Genomic DNA, 20,339 nt, shown 5'->3' with positions numbered 1-20,339 from the left:
CCTACCAGTGATTTCATAATCTACCAGACATTCCCCGCCCCCAGGGGCATTTTTCTTCCAACCTGCTTTTTTATGTGTCAGAACATCCTACCTCTGAAATGGAAGAGAATTAAATCTCTCCTGCTGTTCCTCTTATCCATGCAGGGGATTTTTGTTCTTTGCCTTCACTTTAAATGACAGAAAAGTCTAAATGAAACAGATAAACTTTGAATTAACATTGCTTTAGGGAAGAACATCTAAGCCCCTTAACTTTTCGGTTCCTTCTAAAGAACTGTCTTCTGGTAGAGCACCGGCTCCAAATGTGTGCAGTGTGGATGCTCAGAGTTTCTCTGCACCTCTTAGAAGCAAAGGGAGTCAGTGGAAATGGTGGCACTGATACAGGGCGGCATCTTGGGGAGCTCAGAAGTGGTTCCTTTGTTCAGAACATTCAGGGAAAATGAGGTCAGTAACATGTGAAAACTTCAGAAATGTAGGGGTCACAAAAGGGCTAGACAGCTCAAAGCAAGTGTTTCTTTGTTGGTCTTTCTCGGAGAAATCATAATTGTTTCTAATGCTTAGGGGCTAGTGTAGTGTAGTGGTAAAACATCATTAAAATAGAGACTCTGAAGCCAGCTAGGTTTAAATCAGCTCTGCCCTTTAGGCAAGGTATCTGTCCTCTTTGCCTCAGTTCCCTCATCTGGGTAGTGGGCTGATGATAATAGGACCTGACTTTAGAGGCATATTTTGAACATTAAATTGCTTACTATGTTTACAAAAAATAAGTAAATAAATATAATAAGAAAATGGCAAGCAAAAAGTGCTGTAGAAATGCTAGGGATTATAACTATTTTCTTTTCATGTTGCAAAAGCATTCAACAGATAAAAATTGACTGCAGAGCTGTTTTCAGTGTTAGGCTAGGGAGAAAAATAGTTATACTGTTCAATTTTCGAAAGTATATTAAGCCTTTTAGATATCTGCATTTCATGTAGCACAGATACTTTCTTCTAACATAAGTATGACTTTAGTGTTTTCAAAGTAATATTTGTCTTTATTCCCTTAGCTTTCCTGTGATGTTGAATTTTAGGAAATTCATTAATACAAAGTCTATTAATATTGATAGACTTGATTTTGAACCATTCTGTAATGTAAAACTTACAATGTTTATCTCCTAGGTTCAGTTAATTTTACATAGGTGCTCACAACCCACAAAATGGTTTGTTTCAGGCTAATTTCCTCTTGAAAGGGATCTCCAAGTTTCCACAAAGTTCTACAGACTGTCCAGCTGCTGCTGTGTCTATATCACATTAGCACGTGTCCAACACTTTTTCTCCTTACTTGAGGTGTTGGGTGTGAAACAGTTAGATTTGGTTCATGGGGAAATAAGCAGTAAAAGGGATAGAAAGAAGTAAGAAAAACCAAAGCTCCACAAACAGGTTCATTATATGCTTAGGTTAACAAAATAAATTCAATCTTCTGGGTTTTAAGCTATGAGGCTAATGGAAGAGTTCTTGAAGACATTTCAAGAAATTTGTAAGATTTTAGAAGAAATTATCATTTCACCGTAGAAATTCCCATGTGATTATGAAAAATATCTATCTAATCATTCCTTTTGTGTATTACTTTAATAAATTTAAAATGAACAAGTCAAATTGGTGTAATAAGAATAAATTAAGCAACATTCAGCTAATCCATATTGAAAATTCAAAAATGAACCAAGTGTATTTTTCTCCCCAAATCTAACAGTTTTAAAGGTCACATATGAATATGAATATAATACACAGTAAAATAGACTAAGTGAGGAACATCTGGGTGCTAAGTCAGTTAAGCATCTGACTCTTGTTTTCTGCTCAGGTCATGATCTGACTCTTGTTTTCTGCTCAGGTCACGATCTCTTCCAGGTCGTGAGCTGGAAGGAGCCCATGTGGTGCTTTACGCCGACAGTACAGAACATGCTCAGGATTCTCTCTCCCACCCTCTCTCTCTCTCTCTGCCTCTCTCTCTCTCTCTCTCTCTCTCTCTCTCTCTCTCTCTCTCTCAAAATAAATAAACTAAAAAAAGAAAAGAAAAGAAAAACGGATAAACTAAGTGACATCAGAGAAAGTACATGTGCAACAGACAATTCAAAAGGAGTGGACACATATGATTGGGAGGATCAATAAGCACTTTCTAAAAGAAATGGCAATATGAGCTAAATGATTTCAAAAAATTAGTAAGATTTTGACAAGTACAATCGTAAGGAGACGTAGAGGGACAGAAAAATGGGGGAAAAAAGGCCCATATGTCTTAACATTTCTGGGGGTTGAAAAAAATCAAAATAATGTAATTTTGTAGAAGTGCTACCTGTAAATAGATGAATTATAAGAACTATGGCTAGAAAATGACACTGAAGTCATAGTATAGTAGCTTCAACCATCATTGTAAATTTATGTTTGTTTAGTAGGAAATAAACAGATGGTAAATAAGGGACCAATTAGATTGTGCAGAAGGAGGCATTATAGGGCAAGGATGGAGGAGGTGAAGAATTCTCATGGAGAGTTAGAGAACTATGAATGAGACACACTTAAAAATAAATAGTCTCAATGATATTATAACTTAAATTATACTCCCAAGGTATTATGTCCTTATTAGTCCACCTGCTAAGATACTCCAACAGAAATATTGTGTGAACTTCTGGTTTCCATATTCTGAGTGGAACCAGACGGATGTACAACTGAGAGCTTATCAAATGCGAGGCAATTGAAATTGTGCCATATTAAAATTATTGAAGGCCAAAAGGATGAAAAAAAGCTTGAGAAGACTTAGAAAAGTCAAAATAGTAGCTTAAACATTTGTAGTTAACATAAATTCATTTATCCTTAATGGGCTGAGGAGCAAAATTTGAAAAAATAAGCACATGATAACTTACTCTTAGAAAAGAAAAGAATTTTCTAATTGTGTTGAAATGGAATGGGCTGCCTTGAATGCAATGATTCCTGCAAATCTGACAAACATTAAAGACAGGCAAATGACCCCCACAGGAAAATATTGTAGATGAAATTTAAGGACATGAGGTAGACAAGTAAATTTTTATGTAAACAATATTCTATTTTAAAAATTCGTAATTTTATGAAGAATTTTATTCATCTTCTGATTTGTTAAGTAGAGAATTTAGCTGATATCACAGAAATATTTAATATATTATTTTTCCATTTTTATTATTATATATTTATTAATATGTTATTTTATGTTATATTCCAAAACATGCAATTCTATGTGATATGTAATATATTGTGTTTTTTAAAATGTATTTATGCAAAATTCATAAGGTACTATGATCCACATGATTAACAGTTTTATCTGAACAGTGGTACAAAACCCATAGCGTCATGATATTTTTATGAGACTGAAAATCCCATATATATTACTGCTCAATGAGTAAACAATAGGTTCAAAATATTTCTTATAACTAATTGACTATGAACATGGCCAAACATAAATAGAAGCACAATAGTTTTCATGGTATATAATTGCTGCTAGCTAGAAATATTTCTGAACAAGGTACCCATTTCACTATTGATTCATGGCATTCAATAGTATTTTAATCATTTCCTCCCCAACTATATTATAATCAACTAAAATTAAGGTCAATTCAAACGGGTTTTGGAATTTGGCATTTAAAGGATGGACTCTGGATCATCTCCTATGTTACATTTTTTACTAGGTTGAATAATTGAGCACTAACTGTAAAGCTAAAATAAGTACTCATGAAATGCCACAGCCTTATATAAAGTATTAGTAACATGTTAATATAAAATGTTAAACATTCATTCATTTCCATTTTACATATTATAATCTAAGTCGAGTGAATGTACTTAATATTACATTTATTAATATATTTGACTATGCAGTTAAGCGTCGACTTTGGCTCAGGTCACGATCTCATGGTTTGTGAGTTCAAGCCCCACATGGGTCTCTGTGCTGACAGCTCAGAGCCTGGAGCCCACTTTGGATTCTGTGTCTCCCTTTCTCTCTGCTCCTCCCCTGCTCACACACTCTCTTTCTCTCCTTAAAAAATAATAAACACTCAAAAAAATTTTTTTAAATATATATACTTGACTATGATTTCACCTTGATAAAAGACTAATTTATTCTGAATTTTTTGCCTTACTTACCTACATATAAATTGACATATCTATTGGCAGTTTTACTAGTACTTTACTTTGTATCTTGTCCTTATGCTGCATGTTGTAAATGAATGAGTTGAATTTTATACAGCATTGCTTTTAAAAATTTCTGTTGGGGCGCAGCTGGGTGGCTCAGTTGGTTAAGCGGCTCAGGTCATGATCTCACAGACCATGAGCTTGAGCCCCGCATCGGGCTCTATGCTGGCAGCTCAGAGCCTGGAGCCTGCTTCAGATTCTGTGTCTCCCTCTCTCTCTGACCCTCCCCTGTTCATGCTCTGTTTCTCTGTCTCTCAAAAATAAATGAAAACATTAAAAAAAAATAAGTATAAATAAATAAACAAACAAATAAATAAATAAATAAATAAAAATTTCTGTTGGAAAGCACAAAGAGAGAACATGCTTGATTTCAAATAAACACTAAATTTCAGTGTTTCATAAAAAAATAACATTCTAATAAAATTAGATTTACCCAATATGTCATTTGCTTTATCTCATATTTTGTTACATGATTCCTGCTTTCTGTCATAATATATAAGCTGCAAACTAAGAATAAAATAAATAAATAAATTTCCCTAAGAAAGTGTTCAAGATGATCTCACTCAAGCAACTCTTCCCACACTTCAAATAACTCAAATCATTGGTTGGAATAATGAATTCCAGACCAGAAAGGACTTTATGCAGTGGCTTGAGCTATTATAGAAAGCTTTTATGTAGATTAGCATGCTTCCTGCTCTTCTGTGATCTGATTAGTTCTCATTCAAAGAAATATAGAAGATGAAACCATTATAAAATCAGGTAACTTCTTATAGGGAGAAATGCAGTATAGTCCATGAAAGAAAAAACTGACTGTCTTTGAAACTCTTAACATTGCCTTCAAATTTGTGCACAAATACTTGCATATATCATGAGTTAATCCAGTAGCATATCTAAATACTCTCATGTACTCATTGTCTCTAAAGAAGGGAATTGATCAAAACATCTAGTAAATGGGAATTAAAGTGGCGTTTAGATACGATAATATGATGAAATAATCATTTGGACTCATAAAAAGTCAGAGATTGATATACCTTTAGTGATACTCCAATTCAAGGGTCTTGTTTTATAAATTGGGAAGTTGAGAATTGAGTTCCTAAATAATAATTTTTATGGCAGAGATAGTGCCCTCTGGATTCACATCTACTGCCCTTTCCCTCTTTACATTTTTACCTTAAAGTTGCTCTTTTCTGCTTATACATGATGTATCTCACACAATGAAATTGCTGTAATTTAAATGAAGTAAAACTTTTTTTTTGTTTTTATAGGATTTTACATTTCCACCCCAACTGGACCAGGAGGGAGACGAGAAAGAGTAGGGCTCTTAAGTCTCCCTTTAGACCCCACTTTGGAACCAGTCTGCCTCAGTTTCTGGTATGTCATAGACATATGTGAAATAAATACTGCCTTATTTAATGAGTAACATTGCCTTTGTCACATTGCCAGACTCTGATTTTACTAAGGCACCCAAGTTTTAATTCATTTGCTATTATTTATCCAACAGATAAAATAGCAAAATGATGGGAGACTCCCTCCCCTTCTCTAGGAACGCTCTCACTCAAGGAAAAATAGAGTATTTCAGAGAAAGTAAAGGATTTAGAAAAATCCTAAGTTCCATTTATTCTAATATTGTAGAAATCCAATAATTTCTTCTTGTTTCCCAATTAGGTATTATATGTATGGTGAAAATGTCTATAAATTAAGCATTAATATCAGCAGTAACCAAAACATGGAGAAGACAGTTTTCCAAAAGGAAGGAAATTATGGAGAAAATTGGAATTATGGACAAGTAACATTAAACGAAACAGTGGAATTTAAGGTTGGCAAAATACCTTGTGATTTATAATCATGTATTTGTGTTCTACAAATGGTGATACAATTATAATCTAGGTAACATGATGAAAAAATTATTTTTTTCTGAATATAGCCAATCACTTTTTCTACTTGCTTCATCTTTTTTTTTAATTTTGAGTGCCTACATTTTCATTTGTCCATTCATTTATTTAAAACCACTTATAGAAAAACAACTTACTACATGAAACTATTGCTTATAATGAGCGATAAAATCCATAGAAACTTTGTGATATATTTCAGTTTTCTTCAGCAACTTTCTAGCACAAGTCGACCATGTCTTCCCATATCCCCTACATACCAAGGACTTCAGCTTTCACAAACACCAGCTAGATCAACCCTGCACTTTCTAGGGAATCATCCTTTCCTATTAGAACATCCACACCCATCAGTATCCATCCACCTTGCCTTACTTTGACTTAATCTATATATTTCCTTTAGAAACAAATTGTACAAGCTGTATCATTGGGAAGTTTCTGATCATTTATTTCACATTAAAGTGGATTAATTTTTCAGATAACAGCTTAATGTGTTCTCTTCCTAACGGTGTTTACAATTAAAATACAGGATAATACAGGCTAATAGTCAGACCAAATTAACAATGTTTTAATCGGGTCATTTCAGACAAGAGAGTGTAACTCTCAGTAGGTGTCTGTTTGGACAGACATCGTCATTGTGAAGGCTTCAGTTCGCCCCTGTGATTTCGTGTAAGGCAGGCAATAATCAACCACACTTGTCTGCATTCCTTCCATTTTTCTTTCTTCTGAAGTCTTTTTTATTTTTTCTGTGAAGTTTTCTTCTCCAACTTTGTTTTCTGATAATTCAGAGAAGGATAAAGGAAAATAGGACATCAAGGGAACTAGGAAATGGCAGAAGCAGGAAAATAAGTATGGTACCTGACTTGTCCACAGAGGATATGTTCTAAGACCCCCATGGATGCCTGAAAACATAGATACTATCAAACCCTGTATATACTGTGTACTTTTCTATAAATACATACCTACAAAAAAGTTTCATTTATTAATTAGACTCAGTAAGAGATTTACAAAATTAATAAAAAAATAGAACAATTACAACAATATACCGTAACAAAAGTAATGTGAATCTGGCCTCTCGCTCTCTCTCAAAATATGTTATTGTACTTTATTCACCCTTCTTATGATGATGTGAGATGATAAAATGCCTATGTGATGAGATGAAGTGAAGTGAATGTTATAGGCATTGTGACATGGCCTTATGCTACTACTGACCTTCTAACAATACCGAAGAAAGATCATCTATTTCAGAACTTGGTTGACCATGAAGATCTGAAATGGCAGAAAGTAATACCTCAGATAAGGGGGGACAGCTGCATTGCAGTGGCAAAATCTGTCTCAACTCATTAAACATTTTTTTTAAAGTAGTATAACTCCACCCACTTCTTCCAAGTTAGCTTATCAGGCAGAATGAGAACAGCAAGTTCAACAAATAGTTGCACCTTGCCTCTGCCACTTTGTTATGAAATCTTAAGTCACTTTAGTCTCTTTGAAATTCAACCTGCACGTACATGAAAGGGAGAAAATAATCCTTCTTTGGAGTTATGTCTAGCATAAAGTAGGTAGGATGAATGAACAATTGCGTAAATGGATGACTGTATAATAGTGTTGAAAGAATTAAATGAGATAATGTGTACAATGTGCCTTGCATAGCAATTAGCGTATAGCAGGTATTCTGTTTATGTCTTTCCTACAGAAGAGGATCCAGGAACGTTCAGCTAAAATACTCACTGTCCTTAAGAACCTAATATGTTTCATCTGACCACTTGAAAATTTCTTCCCAGTCTGGGTCTGTGTCCTCTGGGCATTACCCTCACACAGGATCTCACACCAGCTTTCTGGGTGAACTATATCAGAACTAGTTGGCCCTGAATGATCATATTATACCCATTTTTCCCTTGTCCCTTTCTTTTCTCATTTAAATTATTCAGTTGGTGTGTCTTCCCTTTAGGGTTTGTATTCTATAAGAAGACAGACAGCTACCTGGATTTCTAATAGTGTTGCAGGGAGGAATCTGTGAGAAGAAAATGCCAGAAAATGTGGCTGTGTGGCAGAATCCAGTAGAGTATGACAAATCATGAGAGAGAGAGACAGACAGAGACACAGAGAAACTGTGACAATATTGCCTAACTCAGAAGGAAGACACCAGTGGACATAAGTAAAGGAGTGGACTCAGCAGAAGGATTATAAAAGAGCATGATCTATCAATATTCCATTGTACAGACACTTGCCCTCTTATATTTAGAGTTGGTAATACTGATTCTCCAGAGAATGTTGGGCCACAAGAACCAAGTCAGAGATTAGAGTAGAATGATTTCATATCCTTCTCTGAATTGCAGGTTGCTTTCAATGCTTTTAAAAACCAGTTCCTGAGTGATATAGCTTTGGATGACATTAGCCTAACATATGGGATTTGCAATGTGAGTCTTTATCCAGAACCAACTTTGGTCCCAACTCCTCCACCAGAACTTCCTAGTAAGTAACTATAACATGTATTTTACCAATTAAATCATTAATATTTTCAGGTAGATCTTCCTTTGACTTTTTAAATTATCTTAGTCTAATATTTTTTCACTGAAAATCTAAGACTTCAAAATATAAGTAAAATGGAAGCTAACAAAATATTACATGTTATGCATACACTCATAAAGAAATCATTTGGTACTTTGTTATGCATAATATTTATAATAATGTTAGTATATTTTTTTAATAATTAAGGTGTTGATTTCCATCCTGTTTTCACTAAAATACAAATTAAGGCTGTATTGACCATGTGGCATGGCTGAGAATCTTTGGGGAAAAAAACCTTAAGATTCTCATGGTCTTCTTAAACAATGATGTTAGATCTCAAGAAGAGTTTAGTTAAGCTTGAAACCCACCCAGCCTTTTTCTGGAATAATTTAATAGCAATTATTGGGCCTGGACTTTGACTATACACACCAAGATCACATGAAAGATTTTTATCCTAAAATGATGCCTTCGTAAGGCCCTGCAATGTGCTCCCTTCATGGGGCCACTAACGTGTTTCAGCTGAGCAGTGACCAGGATTTCCCTTGTCTTATGGGTTCTTTTAAGACAAAAAAAACAAAAAACAAAAAAAAACAAAATGGAGCCTGTGTCTACCTGTGTTTTTAATACAAATTGGAAACATGACATTTCAGAGGACAAAGGGGCATTACTATCCATCTTAGCATGTCAAAGGAGACCATAACTACATACTACTTTCAGACTACAGGATTTGGCAGGAAAAAAAAAAGGTACAATGATAAATTATATAAAACAGGTATTGCCTTTATTGAGATGTCTTCACTGCATTGCAGTTTTGATGTAAAAAAAACATACCTTTTATCCTTCTTTGGATTATGGTACTTGGAAGCTGAGCTAGCTCTACAACTTTGCTTGTATCAGACCTCATGGATGTTTTTCTTCTGCCATGGATCTGAGCCCACAGACAGCACTTTTTCCATTTCCCATTTCCTTCCAAGTGCACTTGAAACTCTTCCCATAATCACACCAGCAAATCAACTTGGAGAACACATCCAAATTTGACTTTACTTCCAAAACTACATGTTTTTCTGCTTTCAATCTTTACCTTAAAAAAAGAAAAAGAAAGCAGACTTTAAGATGAGGGGCTTTAACAACTCAAAAGTTCTAAAGATAAATTACCGGTGTTTAAGAGCATATACATTGTCACACTGGTTCCATGCCACCATAGTGAATGTACTTACATTCTACCAAAAGGCTAGTTTACTCTTACCATCTTTCGTATTAACAGGTTTAGATGCTTGAATAGACTATACATAAATTCCTCAATATTTCAAACATTCATTCAAATTTTATAAATATCTACTATGTAAAAAGCATTGCATAATAAATGTAATACATAGCAGTAACCAATACATGGAACAAATAAATATAATCTATGTAAATAAATACTTAAGACAAAATATAATTATGTACCCCTAAAAGTAATGAACTAGAAAAGTAAGTGATAGACTTTGGAGAAGAAAGTGTGAACTAGAGAAGTCTTTAAGGAAACATTAAGAGACAGTAGAACACTTATAAAATTGAAACAAAGGCAGAAAAATAGCACGCATTCTCACATAATAATTTGGCCACAAGATTGTGGCAAGGAGTGACTTTCATGGCACCAAACTCTGATTCTTACTCACCTTTGCTTCACAGTTATCTGACTGGTTCTTAACATCACACAAATAGATCAATAAATATTATTAGACCTGAACCGATCTCTCTTTCTTTTTATGTTGACTGTAAATTTCTTTTGTGACACAAACATTTTTGTAAAACAAAATTTTGATACCAGAACTAAGATTTGGAAATGAAGGAAGGGATGGGATAGAGAAAAAACCACCATGAATACAATAGTTTGGGCTATCCAGCACTGTTTAAAAATAATTGTTTGATTTCATTGTTGGTAGCCCACACCTTATCTGTCTATAAAACTTATATATTACATTCTTATATAGAACATTCTGATGCAAAAACACCCACCACATTTTAATTATTAAAATTACTACTGGTTTGATAAATAATTCCTATGGATACCAAATATTAGAAACATCCTGCCTTTTTTTTAATGTTTATTTATTTATTTTGAAAGAAAGAGAGAGCAGGGGGTGGCAGGGAGAGAAAGAGAAAGAGAGACAATCCCAAGCAGGCTCTGCACTGTCAACACAGAGCCTGACAGGGGGTTCGATCCCAGGAACTATGAGATCATGACGTGCGTTGAAATCAATAGTCAGACACTTAACCGACTGAGCCACCTAGGTGCCCCAACATCTTGTTATTTTGATATTTCAATCATTTAAAAACAATTTCCATAATCCTTTCTGCTGGTGTGTTTCTCTATTCATAGATAAGTGGTCGAGAAAAATTTTCCAGTGGAATTAAGTTTCATAGGCTTGATATTTTTAAAATAATAATTTCATCATTATCTGAAATCAAAAATGCAAGATAACTTTTGTTCATAATAGCATACATACAAGTAAAACTTCATTATAATTTCCCACATTAAAACTTTAACTACATAAGCCATTCAGTCCTCATATCTAGTCTAGTCAGAAAGAGAAAAAATAATACTTCAGTGTCAAGGAAGCATGATATCCTTGCATATTTTAACAATAGGGATATTATAACGGTAGAATGACCTATCTGATTTTAAAATATAAACTTTAGAATTTTCCCAAAGTATATTTGTTCCAGTTTCCAAATGGTTCACTTCAGGGCAATATTTAGCACAGCAGAAAATGTTAATTACCATCAAATGCATTCTGAACAATTTCATTCTAATGCCATTTGCAATTGGTTCAGTGAAATTCTTATTTGAGCAGAGCTTTTCTGGTTCCAGATCACTGATTTGTTTAAGCAGGAATAAAAGGAAACCATGGCTGACTGGCTAATAGCCTTTCTTTAGCTCTTATAGAGCATTTAAATAAGAAAATAATCCCAGACCAGTAGCTGACTAGCAAAATTCCTCCTTTGTTCTTAGGCATCCACATTGTGCCTAGTTTGGAGAATTGTTAAGTTCAGTTTTTGTAAGTACAGGGATTCTTCCATTTTGTGGCTTCAATCACTTGCTGTTGCATTAGCTCTACAATTGTTGCCCTCTGACATTAACACAAATAATTCAAGCATGGGGATTGTATTGAGAACACTTGTAAAAAGTACACATTCCATTAAACAAATATCATGTCAACTTGCAACACAATTTGGGTGATACGTGACAAGATACCTACTAAATAGAATAAGAATAAACAAAAAGAAATCCACACTTCAGGTCCCTAACTTATTTCTGCGACTGTTAAAACTACTTAAGAAAAAAAATTATAAGCCATAGTTTCAGCTATTTTAATAGTCACTCTTTATTTCCACAATTTTGCTCTATTTGGCCATCATTTAGGCCATTTTCCATGTCCAAAGACCAAATCAAAGTTAATTTGGAAGGTTTCATAGACAGGACGTTATACTTTGAGTTAAATAATCTAACTTAAATTCTTCATTTCTATAGAAATGAATCGGTACCTATCTACTTGTCTTATAATTATATGAGGCTCATATTCTAGCAGAGCTACTTGCCTTTTATATCATTAGTATGACTTGATATTTATTTTTTTAAATTTTTTTTTTCAACGTTTATTTATTTTTGGGACAGAGAGAGACAGAGCATGAACGGGGGAGGGGCAGAGAGAGAGGGAGACACAGAATCGGAAACAGGCTCCAGGCTCTGAGCCATCAGCCCAGAGCCTGACGCGGGGCTCGAACTCCCGGACCGCGAGATCGTGACCTGGCTGAAGTCGGACGCTTAACCGACTGCGCCACCCAGGCGCCCCAGTATGACTTGATATTTAAATCCCTAGCAAATTCCATATTAACTGCACTCACATGCATTCATAGGTCACTAGAATATATGAATGGAATATAAATTTTGAGAAACCAAACACAAAATTTTCATGGGAGACTCCATTTTATATTACAACCTAAATTTTTTAAATGTTATATGTAATAGTGTAAGACTTGTCTATTACTATGATGATGAAAAGTAATTGCTGACTTTAACATTATTTAAACATCAATGAGAGATACTATTTCTCAAGGTGCATCTATTGTTTTTCCACAAATACCTTTAATTTGAACCTTCTTCTTGTAAGTGAGAGCTGGGCTTTTTTCTTTTTCACCCCACACTAACACATATCTCATGAACGTCAGAGGCTTCAGCATGGATTAAAAATGACATACTTCAAGGAAAATATCTATCCTTGACAACCACTTTGCAAAATACTGCATGCTATTTACATACTGTATGGAGTGAAAATCCCTGCTGGCATAGTAAGGAATTAATCAGAATACAAATCTTTGAGAGAACAGCTTCAAGAAAAAGAAAAATGACAAAATTTAACAACTGTAAATGAATAGAGTTCCCTGTACCAGACAATTTAACTCTTTAGTCTCTGGGTGGAGAGAGTTTATCTAATGACACAGTATGTGATACCCAAAAGTATGTTTTATGAGTCTTCAGCCCCTCTATTAAGAAGCTATGTCTTTACTATAGCAACACCACTCTTAAAATACATTGTGTCTTCGTATTTAGAATGGCTGAAAGTGCTTTTTCCAATTCCTTACTATCATATGTATACAGAGTCACTGACATATCATATCAGGCCAAGGGTCAGAGATACCTTACTACTGAGTTATTAGATATGAAATTATATGTGAGATGAATTTCAAAAAAGGGATTTTTAATTTCTAAGACTTCTATTTAGTGGAGAAATGCTAAGTGAACTGTCTGCCTTGACAGGCTTCACAATTACGCTTGACAACATTTTAGTTCTAGTTGTGTATTTATTAAAGTCCTACCTACTCATATATATCTAATATAATGTACTGTTGTGTTCAGTTATGTGAAAATTCAATCCCTTCTCCAAAATGTCAGCTTTTTACTCCGTTAGAAGAATACATTTTGAGATTTTTCTATTCCTTGAAAAGAAAATATGAATGACGGTTTATTTTTTTATTTTTTTTTTCAACGTTTATTTATTTTTGGGACAGAGAGAGACAGAGCATGAACGGGGGAGGGGCAAAGAGAGAGGGAGACACAGAATCGGAAGCAGGCTCCAGGCTCTGGGCCATCATCAGCCCAGAGCCCGACGCGGGGCTCGAACTCACGGACCGCGAGATCGTGACCTGGCTGAAGTCGGACGCTTAACCGACTGCGCCACCCAGGCGCCCCTGAATGACGGTTTAAAATCAACAACAACAAAACAAAAACAAATCCACTGGCCACGTCTAAATCTGTGAAATGGGAAGAACTGGTTTTCCCCAATCTGCAATCTGCAATGTTAGTTTTGCCCCTGCAATTATACTTCCCCCTTTCCCATTAGTTTCACAGAGGATTTATGGGAGATTTTCATGGCACTAAGAATTATTAAAATTAAATGAGTTGTATGTTAGTGGGGTTGGAGGGATTGCCATAGATCCTTCTTCAGAAATCTTTACTGGACAATTAATCACATAATCAAGGAGAGTATTAGCCTCAGAGATGGGAGCACACAATCCTCTTGCCTTTCCTTCCTCCTGCCCAGTGGAGAACCTGCTCTTCTTCCCCATTATCACTCTTTCTTTGGTTTAAGTATTTTCTTCAACAACCTATGTACAGTACTTTCTTTCTTCTAGATCTATCCATCATTGACCTTACTTGTTAGTACTTTCATCTATGTTCCTTTCTACCCTCCTTTTTTTCTGTCTATACCCAACAAGTTTTATGTCACCTACCATCAAGTGGCACTTACTGAGACACAGTCAAACCCTCTCTATAGCTTAGACCAGACAGTGGAAATAATGCAGGGTTTAATCAACTTAATCAGAAGACATATTGAGGGATGAGCTTGAGATGAACTGAATTGAAGTCTTGACTTTGACACTAAATGGATGTGTACAGTATTAGCAAGTAACTGAATATCTCCAATGCTTTTATTTCCACTTAAAATTGAAATAATAAAAGTAATTACCTAACCCACAAGTATGTATTGGAAATCAGTACTGAATATTCCAGGTAATGTGTAGGCACTTTTCATAATTATGTCTAATTTTTATAAACAACCCTGAAAATATCTAATATATATCTATTTTATGTATGAGAAAACCAACTCTCAAAAAGACAAGTATCTAACTCAGGGCAAAAATTTAATCCACCAGCTCCAGCACATCTTCCTTTTATACATCATGTTCCCTCCCAGATGAGACGATGTGCATGGAAACAATGTGCAAATGGTAACGTTTTATAAGAGATTATATTACTCTTGCTAAGCTCATCCGGATCTGGCCCAGCCTGCCCAGGAGAGTGGGTAAGGTAGACCAGGCTCCACACCTTACAAAACAGGATGGGATGGCAACACTACTACTGGGCCACAGCAACTGCCCCTCTCCGCCCAGTCATATACATCATGACATGCAAACCGAAGAGGCTCATTGCATGCAAATTTGGAAGAAGCACATGAATTGTAAAGATCTACACAAATGAGATAGATAACATATAAAAGAGGAACCAGGGAGCCTGAGTGGCTCAGTCGGTTACGTGTCTGACTCTAGATTTCAGCTTAGGTCATGGTCTCATGCTTCCTGACATTGAGCCCTGCTTCAGGCTCCATGCTGACAGTTCAGAGTCTGCTTGCAATTCTCTCTCTTCCTCTCTTTTTCCCCCTGCCCCATGTGCACTCTCTCTCGTTCTCAAAAATAAATAAAATAAATTTTAAAAAATAAAACAGAAATAAAAGAGGGACCAAAGAAGAGGGTATGACTGAAGGCACTGCTGTAGATATAGAGACATTTAATTATCCCTCCTATTATCTGATTTTTATTATCTTATTGGGAGTAAATAACTTCAGTATCATCTGCCTTTAATCACAGTAAAAATATATACTTAATCTCAGTTTCCTATATCCTTAGAATTAGGTTACTTTTATCCTCTTGATTTTAAATGTAACATGCTAATAAAAATAAGATAGAATAAGGATACTTAAACTAGCTGGTAAAATTTTATATTACTCTAGAATTTTCTTCCTAAGCAGGAGGATAAATTTAAAATAGGTTAAGAATTTCATAAAGTTAATATGCCTACTTAAATCATCTTAGTTTTCACTAGGATACCTGTGCTCTATTTTTTCTAATAAGTGTTTCCTCAACTTGACTCCTAGACAATGTTAAGTACAGATCAGTCTAGGCCAATTATTTAGCAAGTGAAGTTTCAGTTTGTCTCCCGTTCTTGACAGTAAAACAACTCAGTATACAGAACAGTGAGGCTTCCTCTCTACTGAAAAAAAGAAAGCTAGATAGACAGAAAGAAAGAAGGAAAGAAAGAAAGAAAGAAGGAAAGAAAGAAAGGAAAAATAGTAGAAAAACAAAAAGAAAGAAAAAACATAAAAAATGGCCAAATGAGTCATTTACTAGCCCTTCTCAGAAAGGCAGAAATAAGATCTGTTCTATTATAAAGATTCTTTTTTTTTCTATAGCAAGGAGTATCTGATACCTTATTTCATGAAGCCTATTTATAAAAGATGCTCAGAAAAATTATTCCTTACCCAAATAATTTTGGGAAATGCTGCATACTATTATGCCTTCTTGGAGATTCATAAATAACATAAGAATATTTAATGTTTTGAGAAGTTCTTCAGTAAGGAGACCAGTTTACCTGTAGTTTTTCATTACTTAAGTTGCAAGGTTTTCTTTTATACACACTATGCATTTTATCTGTCAAAATCAGTATTCCAAGAAATATAATTGGAAATTTGCTAAGATATAATATTATTTCTCTGAAATAAGCATTGTGTTACTAATGATTTTTTGTTATTTCCTTTTCAGCGGACTGTGGAGGACCTTTTGAACTGTGGGAGCCAAATACAACATTCACTTCTATGAACTTTCCAAACAGCTACCCTAATAAGGCTTTTTGTGAGTCGTTTCTTTTCCCAAGCCATGAGAAACAGATGTGTGTGTGTGTGTGTGTGTGTGTGTGTGTGTGTGTGTGTATATATATATATATATATATATATATATATCAAGGCTAGATTCCCACCTTGACACAGCAAAGTGGATTAGAAATTTTCCAAACCTGACTACAACTATCACATCTATAATATTGCATAATATAATGATAACAACAATAACAATAATGATTACTAACTTACTTAGCATTTATTTCATGCCAGGCACTGTGCTAGTGCTTAATATACTGTTTCAGTCAATTCTTACAATAATTCTTTAAAGCAGGTGTTATTATTACAATTCTAAAATTTAAAAATTTAATAAAACCAGTAAGTAGAAGTACCTTACTCCAGATACTGTTCTCTTAATCACTCGTCTTGATTATACATACAATGTCTATATTATATATAACAAGTTTGCAATTTCATAGAATAAAGTCAGCAAAAGTGCAAAAAGTAAAGGGCCAACTGTGACATCCACACCTTTTGTAAATATAGACCAGTGTCAATAAAGCAGGCAGCTAGAGTCAGGTAGCTAGTTTCTCAGTATAAAAGATGAAATAATGAGGATTCACTAGAAAATCATTAAGTGTAGAGGGAAGAATAGTTTGCTAAAACTGAACAGAGCCTATATCTAGGTCAATATTTCTAAGTAGAGTAGCTCATTCAAACTGCATAGAAATTATGTTAAAAATGCCAATTCCCCAGCCCATCCTACAAATATTCCACTTCAGTAGGCCTGGGAAACAGATATGTTCCTCACATGGCCGCATCTAAGATAGCAACACCAATCTAAATGGGAAAATCTACCAGTAAAAGAAATGCTCTAATGACAGTGAAAAATGTGTTGTTAGAAAATGTCAGCTTTTCTTCCTTCAAATGACCCAGAGATAAGTAAATATCACTTTCATAGGAGAATAAAGTCACTATTCCAGGGGCTTATCTGATCCAAAAAAATAAACAACCATGAATCTAATTTGACTTGTAGGGGGAACCAGAGATTATCATCTCTATTCCACATTGAAGACATCTTTTAAACATATCATTTGTACAAAGGAATGGTCCAAAATTTCTGAAACATCAGTGGAATATTAAAAGAACAATTTGAATAAATTTATTAAATTTGTTGATTTATTAAATAAATATTATTGGGCACTTTGTTAGGCACTGAAATGAGAAAAGAAGAAACAAACATGACACGGTCTAGATGAAGATGTAGATAAATTATTAGGCTTTACAAAATACCTAAGGTAGTGTAACAATAAAAGGAAAGGCAGGGTGCTGTGGAGGGACATGATATTTACCTAATATACGAAAGTTCAGAGAAATTTGAAATTCTCAAGGGAATAAAGCTTTTGAGGGAAATCAAAAGAAGTGTGTTCTAAACTGTGTTGTCATGTTTTACTTTTAAGGTATTTGGAATTTAAATGCACAACAGGGAAAGAATATACAACTTCATTTTCAAGAATTTGACTTAGAAAATATTGCAGACGTAGTGGAAATCAGAGATGGTAGAGGAGATGATTCTTTGCTCTTAGGTAAGTCTGCAATTTAAGTATTGTGAAGGTTGTATGGCTCAAGACGTTGGAATGATAGAGAAAGCATTTCCCAATAAAAATAATCAGTCTTTTACAACAAGCAAAATGACATTACAACAGCAGAGTAACATGTCAAATTTTATGTGGAGCTTCCAAAATGAGAGTGTTTGCAATAATGAGAGAGTAATATTCTTCTTGAGCATTCTTGGCAAACCAGAATTAATATTTTTGCATGAGTAGTTTCTACCAGCTATATTAATTCACTACAGTGAGCATTATACCTTGGAGACTAAGAGCTAAAAACATGCATTACTCAGTTTAATATGCATTATGTATACATCATATTTCCAAAAGTAGCTATTAAATCCAGTTTTGTTTCACTTCAAACTAAAGGAACAAATTGTGTTTTTTATGCAAAAATGTTTTATGATTTTTTATTTACATTTCATTATTACTCTGATTGTGTCTCTAGTACCAGCTGCTTCTATATAAGTATCTGAAAATTATTCGAATATTGATCAAAGTTGATTTTTCCCTAACTTCTACTGATTACTATTTTTTTTAATAAACATGGGAGAAAGTGTACTATTCTAGAGGAATTCTGGTACATAGGTCATAAAATATATGGTAACATAATAAAAATCTATCAGTCAAATGTGATAGCTATTATCTTACTTAACTACTACCAATATTTTAAGAAACTGTCTCTTGATAAGTGATATATTAAATTACGAAAATGCTTATAGAGTCAACTGGAATGCATGAAACAACACACTTCACAAGTAAAAGTGTTTTATCTGACTGTGCTTTGGACTGATATTAATCATTTCCTACAAAGTCTGACCAGGTAACTATGCAATCAGGGTGCAATCACATGAACACTGCAACCAACGGAGAAGACCAGAGGGAACTTTCTCTACAGTAAAGGTGCAGGGTGGTGGGGAGGGTTCCCAGCAATACTAATCCATTGCTGCTTACACAGGGTTCTTCAGCAAAATCCCACAAAGTTCTAACGTACAGGCTTCCTAGAAGATTTTGAGAGCCACACAAAGAACGTATCAACAATGAAAGTAGAGGGCTGGGAGGGGTGGGGCTGGGAGGCTAGTGCTAATAAGAACTGAGGAACTTCAAATTTGATTTTTATATACATAGTTATGAACACATTTTGAGTTATTTTCCCATGTTTAGGTTATATTGCCCCTCTAATGAAAATTTCAGTGTTCTTATGATCTAAGAAAAATTATTTTTTGTCATTTCACCTCTTAATATTTACATTAATTATTGAAAGGTAAATAAGAATTCCAGAGGATCCCAGAATCATAATTTTCAAAATTTTAGGCAAGAAGCTGTTTTGAAACAATCACTTTAGGGGATTCTAATACATAAAATATCTAATAATATGAACGTATTTTTAATTAACTTAAGTCTTTATTGTGTAGTAGAGAGTATTTCATTATTTGTGAAACCCCCATAGCCCAGGGGTTAGTGGGAAACATTTTGAAAACATAACTTAGGTTTATATTATCTGTCTCTAATTAATCCAATCCTTCAGCTTAGTTTAATGATTCAACTCACACACACAAAAGAAAACCAAATAAATTTGGACAAAAATTTACTAAGGGAAGCTATAATCTCCATTATTTTCTAAAGGTCTTTAAAACAGACATATAATCATTTCTTCTGGGATAACATGAGCTTTGAATAGTAGTGGTGCTAAGCCAGATAATATAAATAATTCATCATTAAATTATAGAGCCACAGCAATAGTGGAAAAGATCAATAGAGAAGTTGGCTTTCCTAGAAGCAGTGTCCAAAATCTAAAAAAAAGCATAGTTATTTATATGTGGTCGCTTCCCAAGCAAGCTACGCTGCATGTAGCATACATCTAGAAGGTGGAACTGACAGAAACGAGTCTATTTTCTTCTAGATTCAAAGAATCCCCTCAATAATTATCTTGTTTTCATTTGGAGCAGCTGTGTACACAGGGCCTGGTCCAGTAAAGGATGTGTTCTCAACCACCAGTAGAATGACTGTGCTTTTCATCACTGACGATCTGTTGGCAAAAGGGGGATTTAAAGCAAACTTCACTACTGGCTACTACCTGGGGATTCCAGGTATGTGCACTTAGGGTTACATGTTGAATTGTAACTTTTGGAGCAAAACGATACAACCAGACAGTATTTTAAAGCCTAAATACGACTTCATTGTTTGCATTCAAATACACTCATCTGTCTTCATTTTAT

General features: G+C 34.5%; 1 protein-coding gene across 1 annotated transcript in view; it reads left to right on the top strand.

The window, feature by feature from the left end:
• The window catches only part of TMPRSS15 (transmembrane serine protease 15), a 121,384-nt gene that overhangs the window by 51,383 nt on the left and 49,662 nt on the right, over positions 1 to 20,339 (top strand). The window contains exons 12-17 of the mRNA XM_047100465.1: positions 5,445 to 5,550; positions 5,845 to 5,995; positions 8,402 to 8,537; positions 16,437 to 16,526; positions 17,971 to 18,096; positions 20,070 to 20,210. Of these exons, the coding sequence (XP_046956421.1) occupies positions 5,445 to 5,550; positions 5,845 to 5,995; positions 8,402 to 8,537; positions 16,437 to 16,526; positions 17,971 to 18,096; positions 20,070 to 20,210 (750 nt within the window). The remainder of the gene's footprint in view (positions 1 to 5,444; positions 5,551 to 5,844; positions 5,996 to 8,401; positions 8,538 to 16,436; positions 16,527 to 17,970; positions 18,097 to 20,069; positions 20,211 to 20,339) is intronic.

This window comes from Lynx rufus, unplaced genomic scaffold, assembly GCF_022079265.1.
Source record: "Lynx rufus isolate CCGP_SWC_20201006 ecotype Redwood Valley unplaced genomic scaffold, mLynRuf1.p SCAF_5, whole genome shotgun sequence".
Lineage (NCBI taxonomy): Eukaryota > Metazoa > Chordata > Mammalia > Carnivora > Felidae > Lynx > Lynx rufus.
This window is presented reverse-complemented; position numbering and strand designations above follow the sequence as displayed.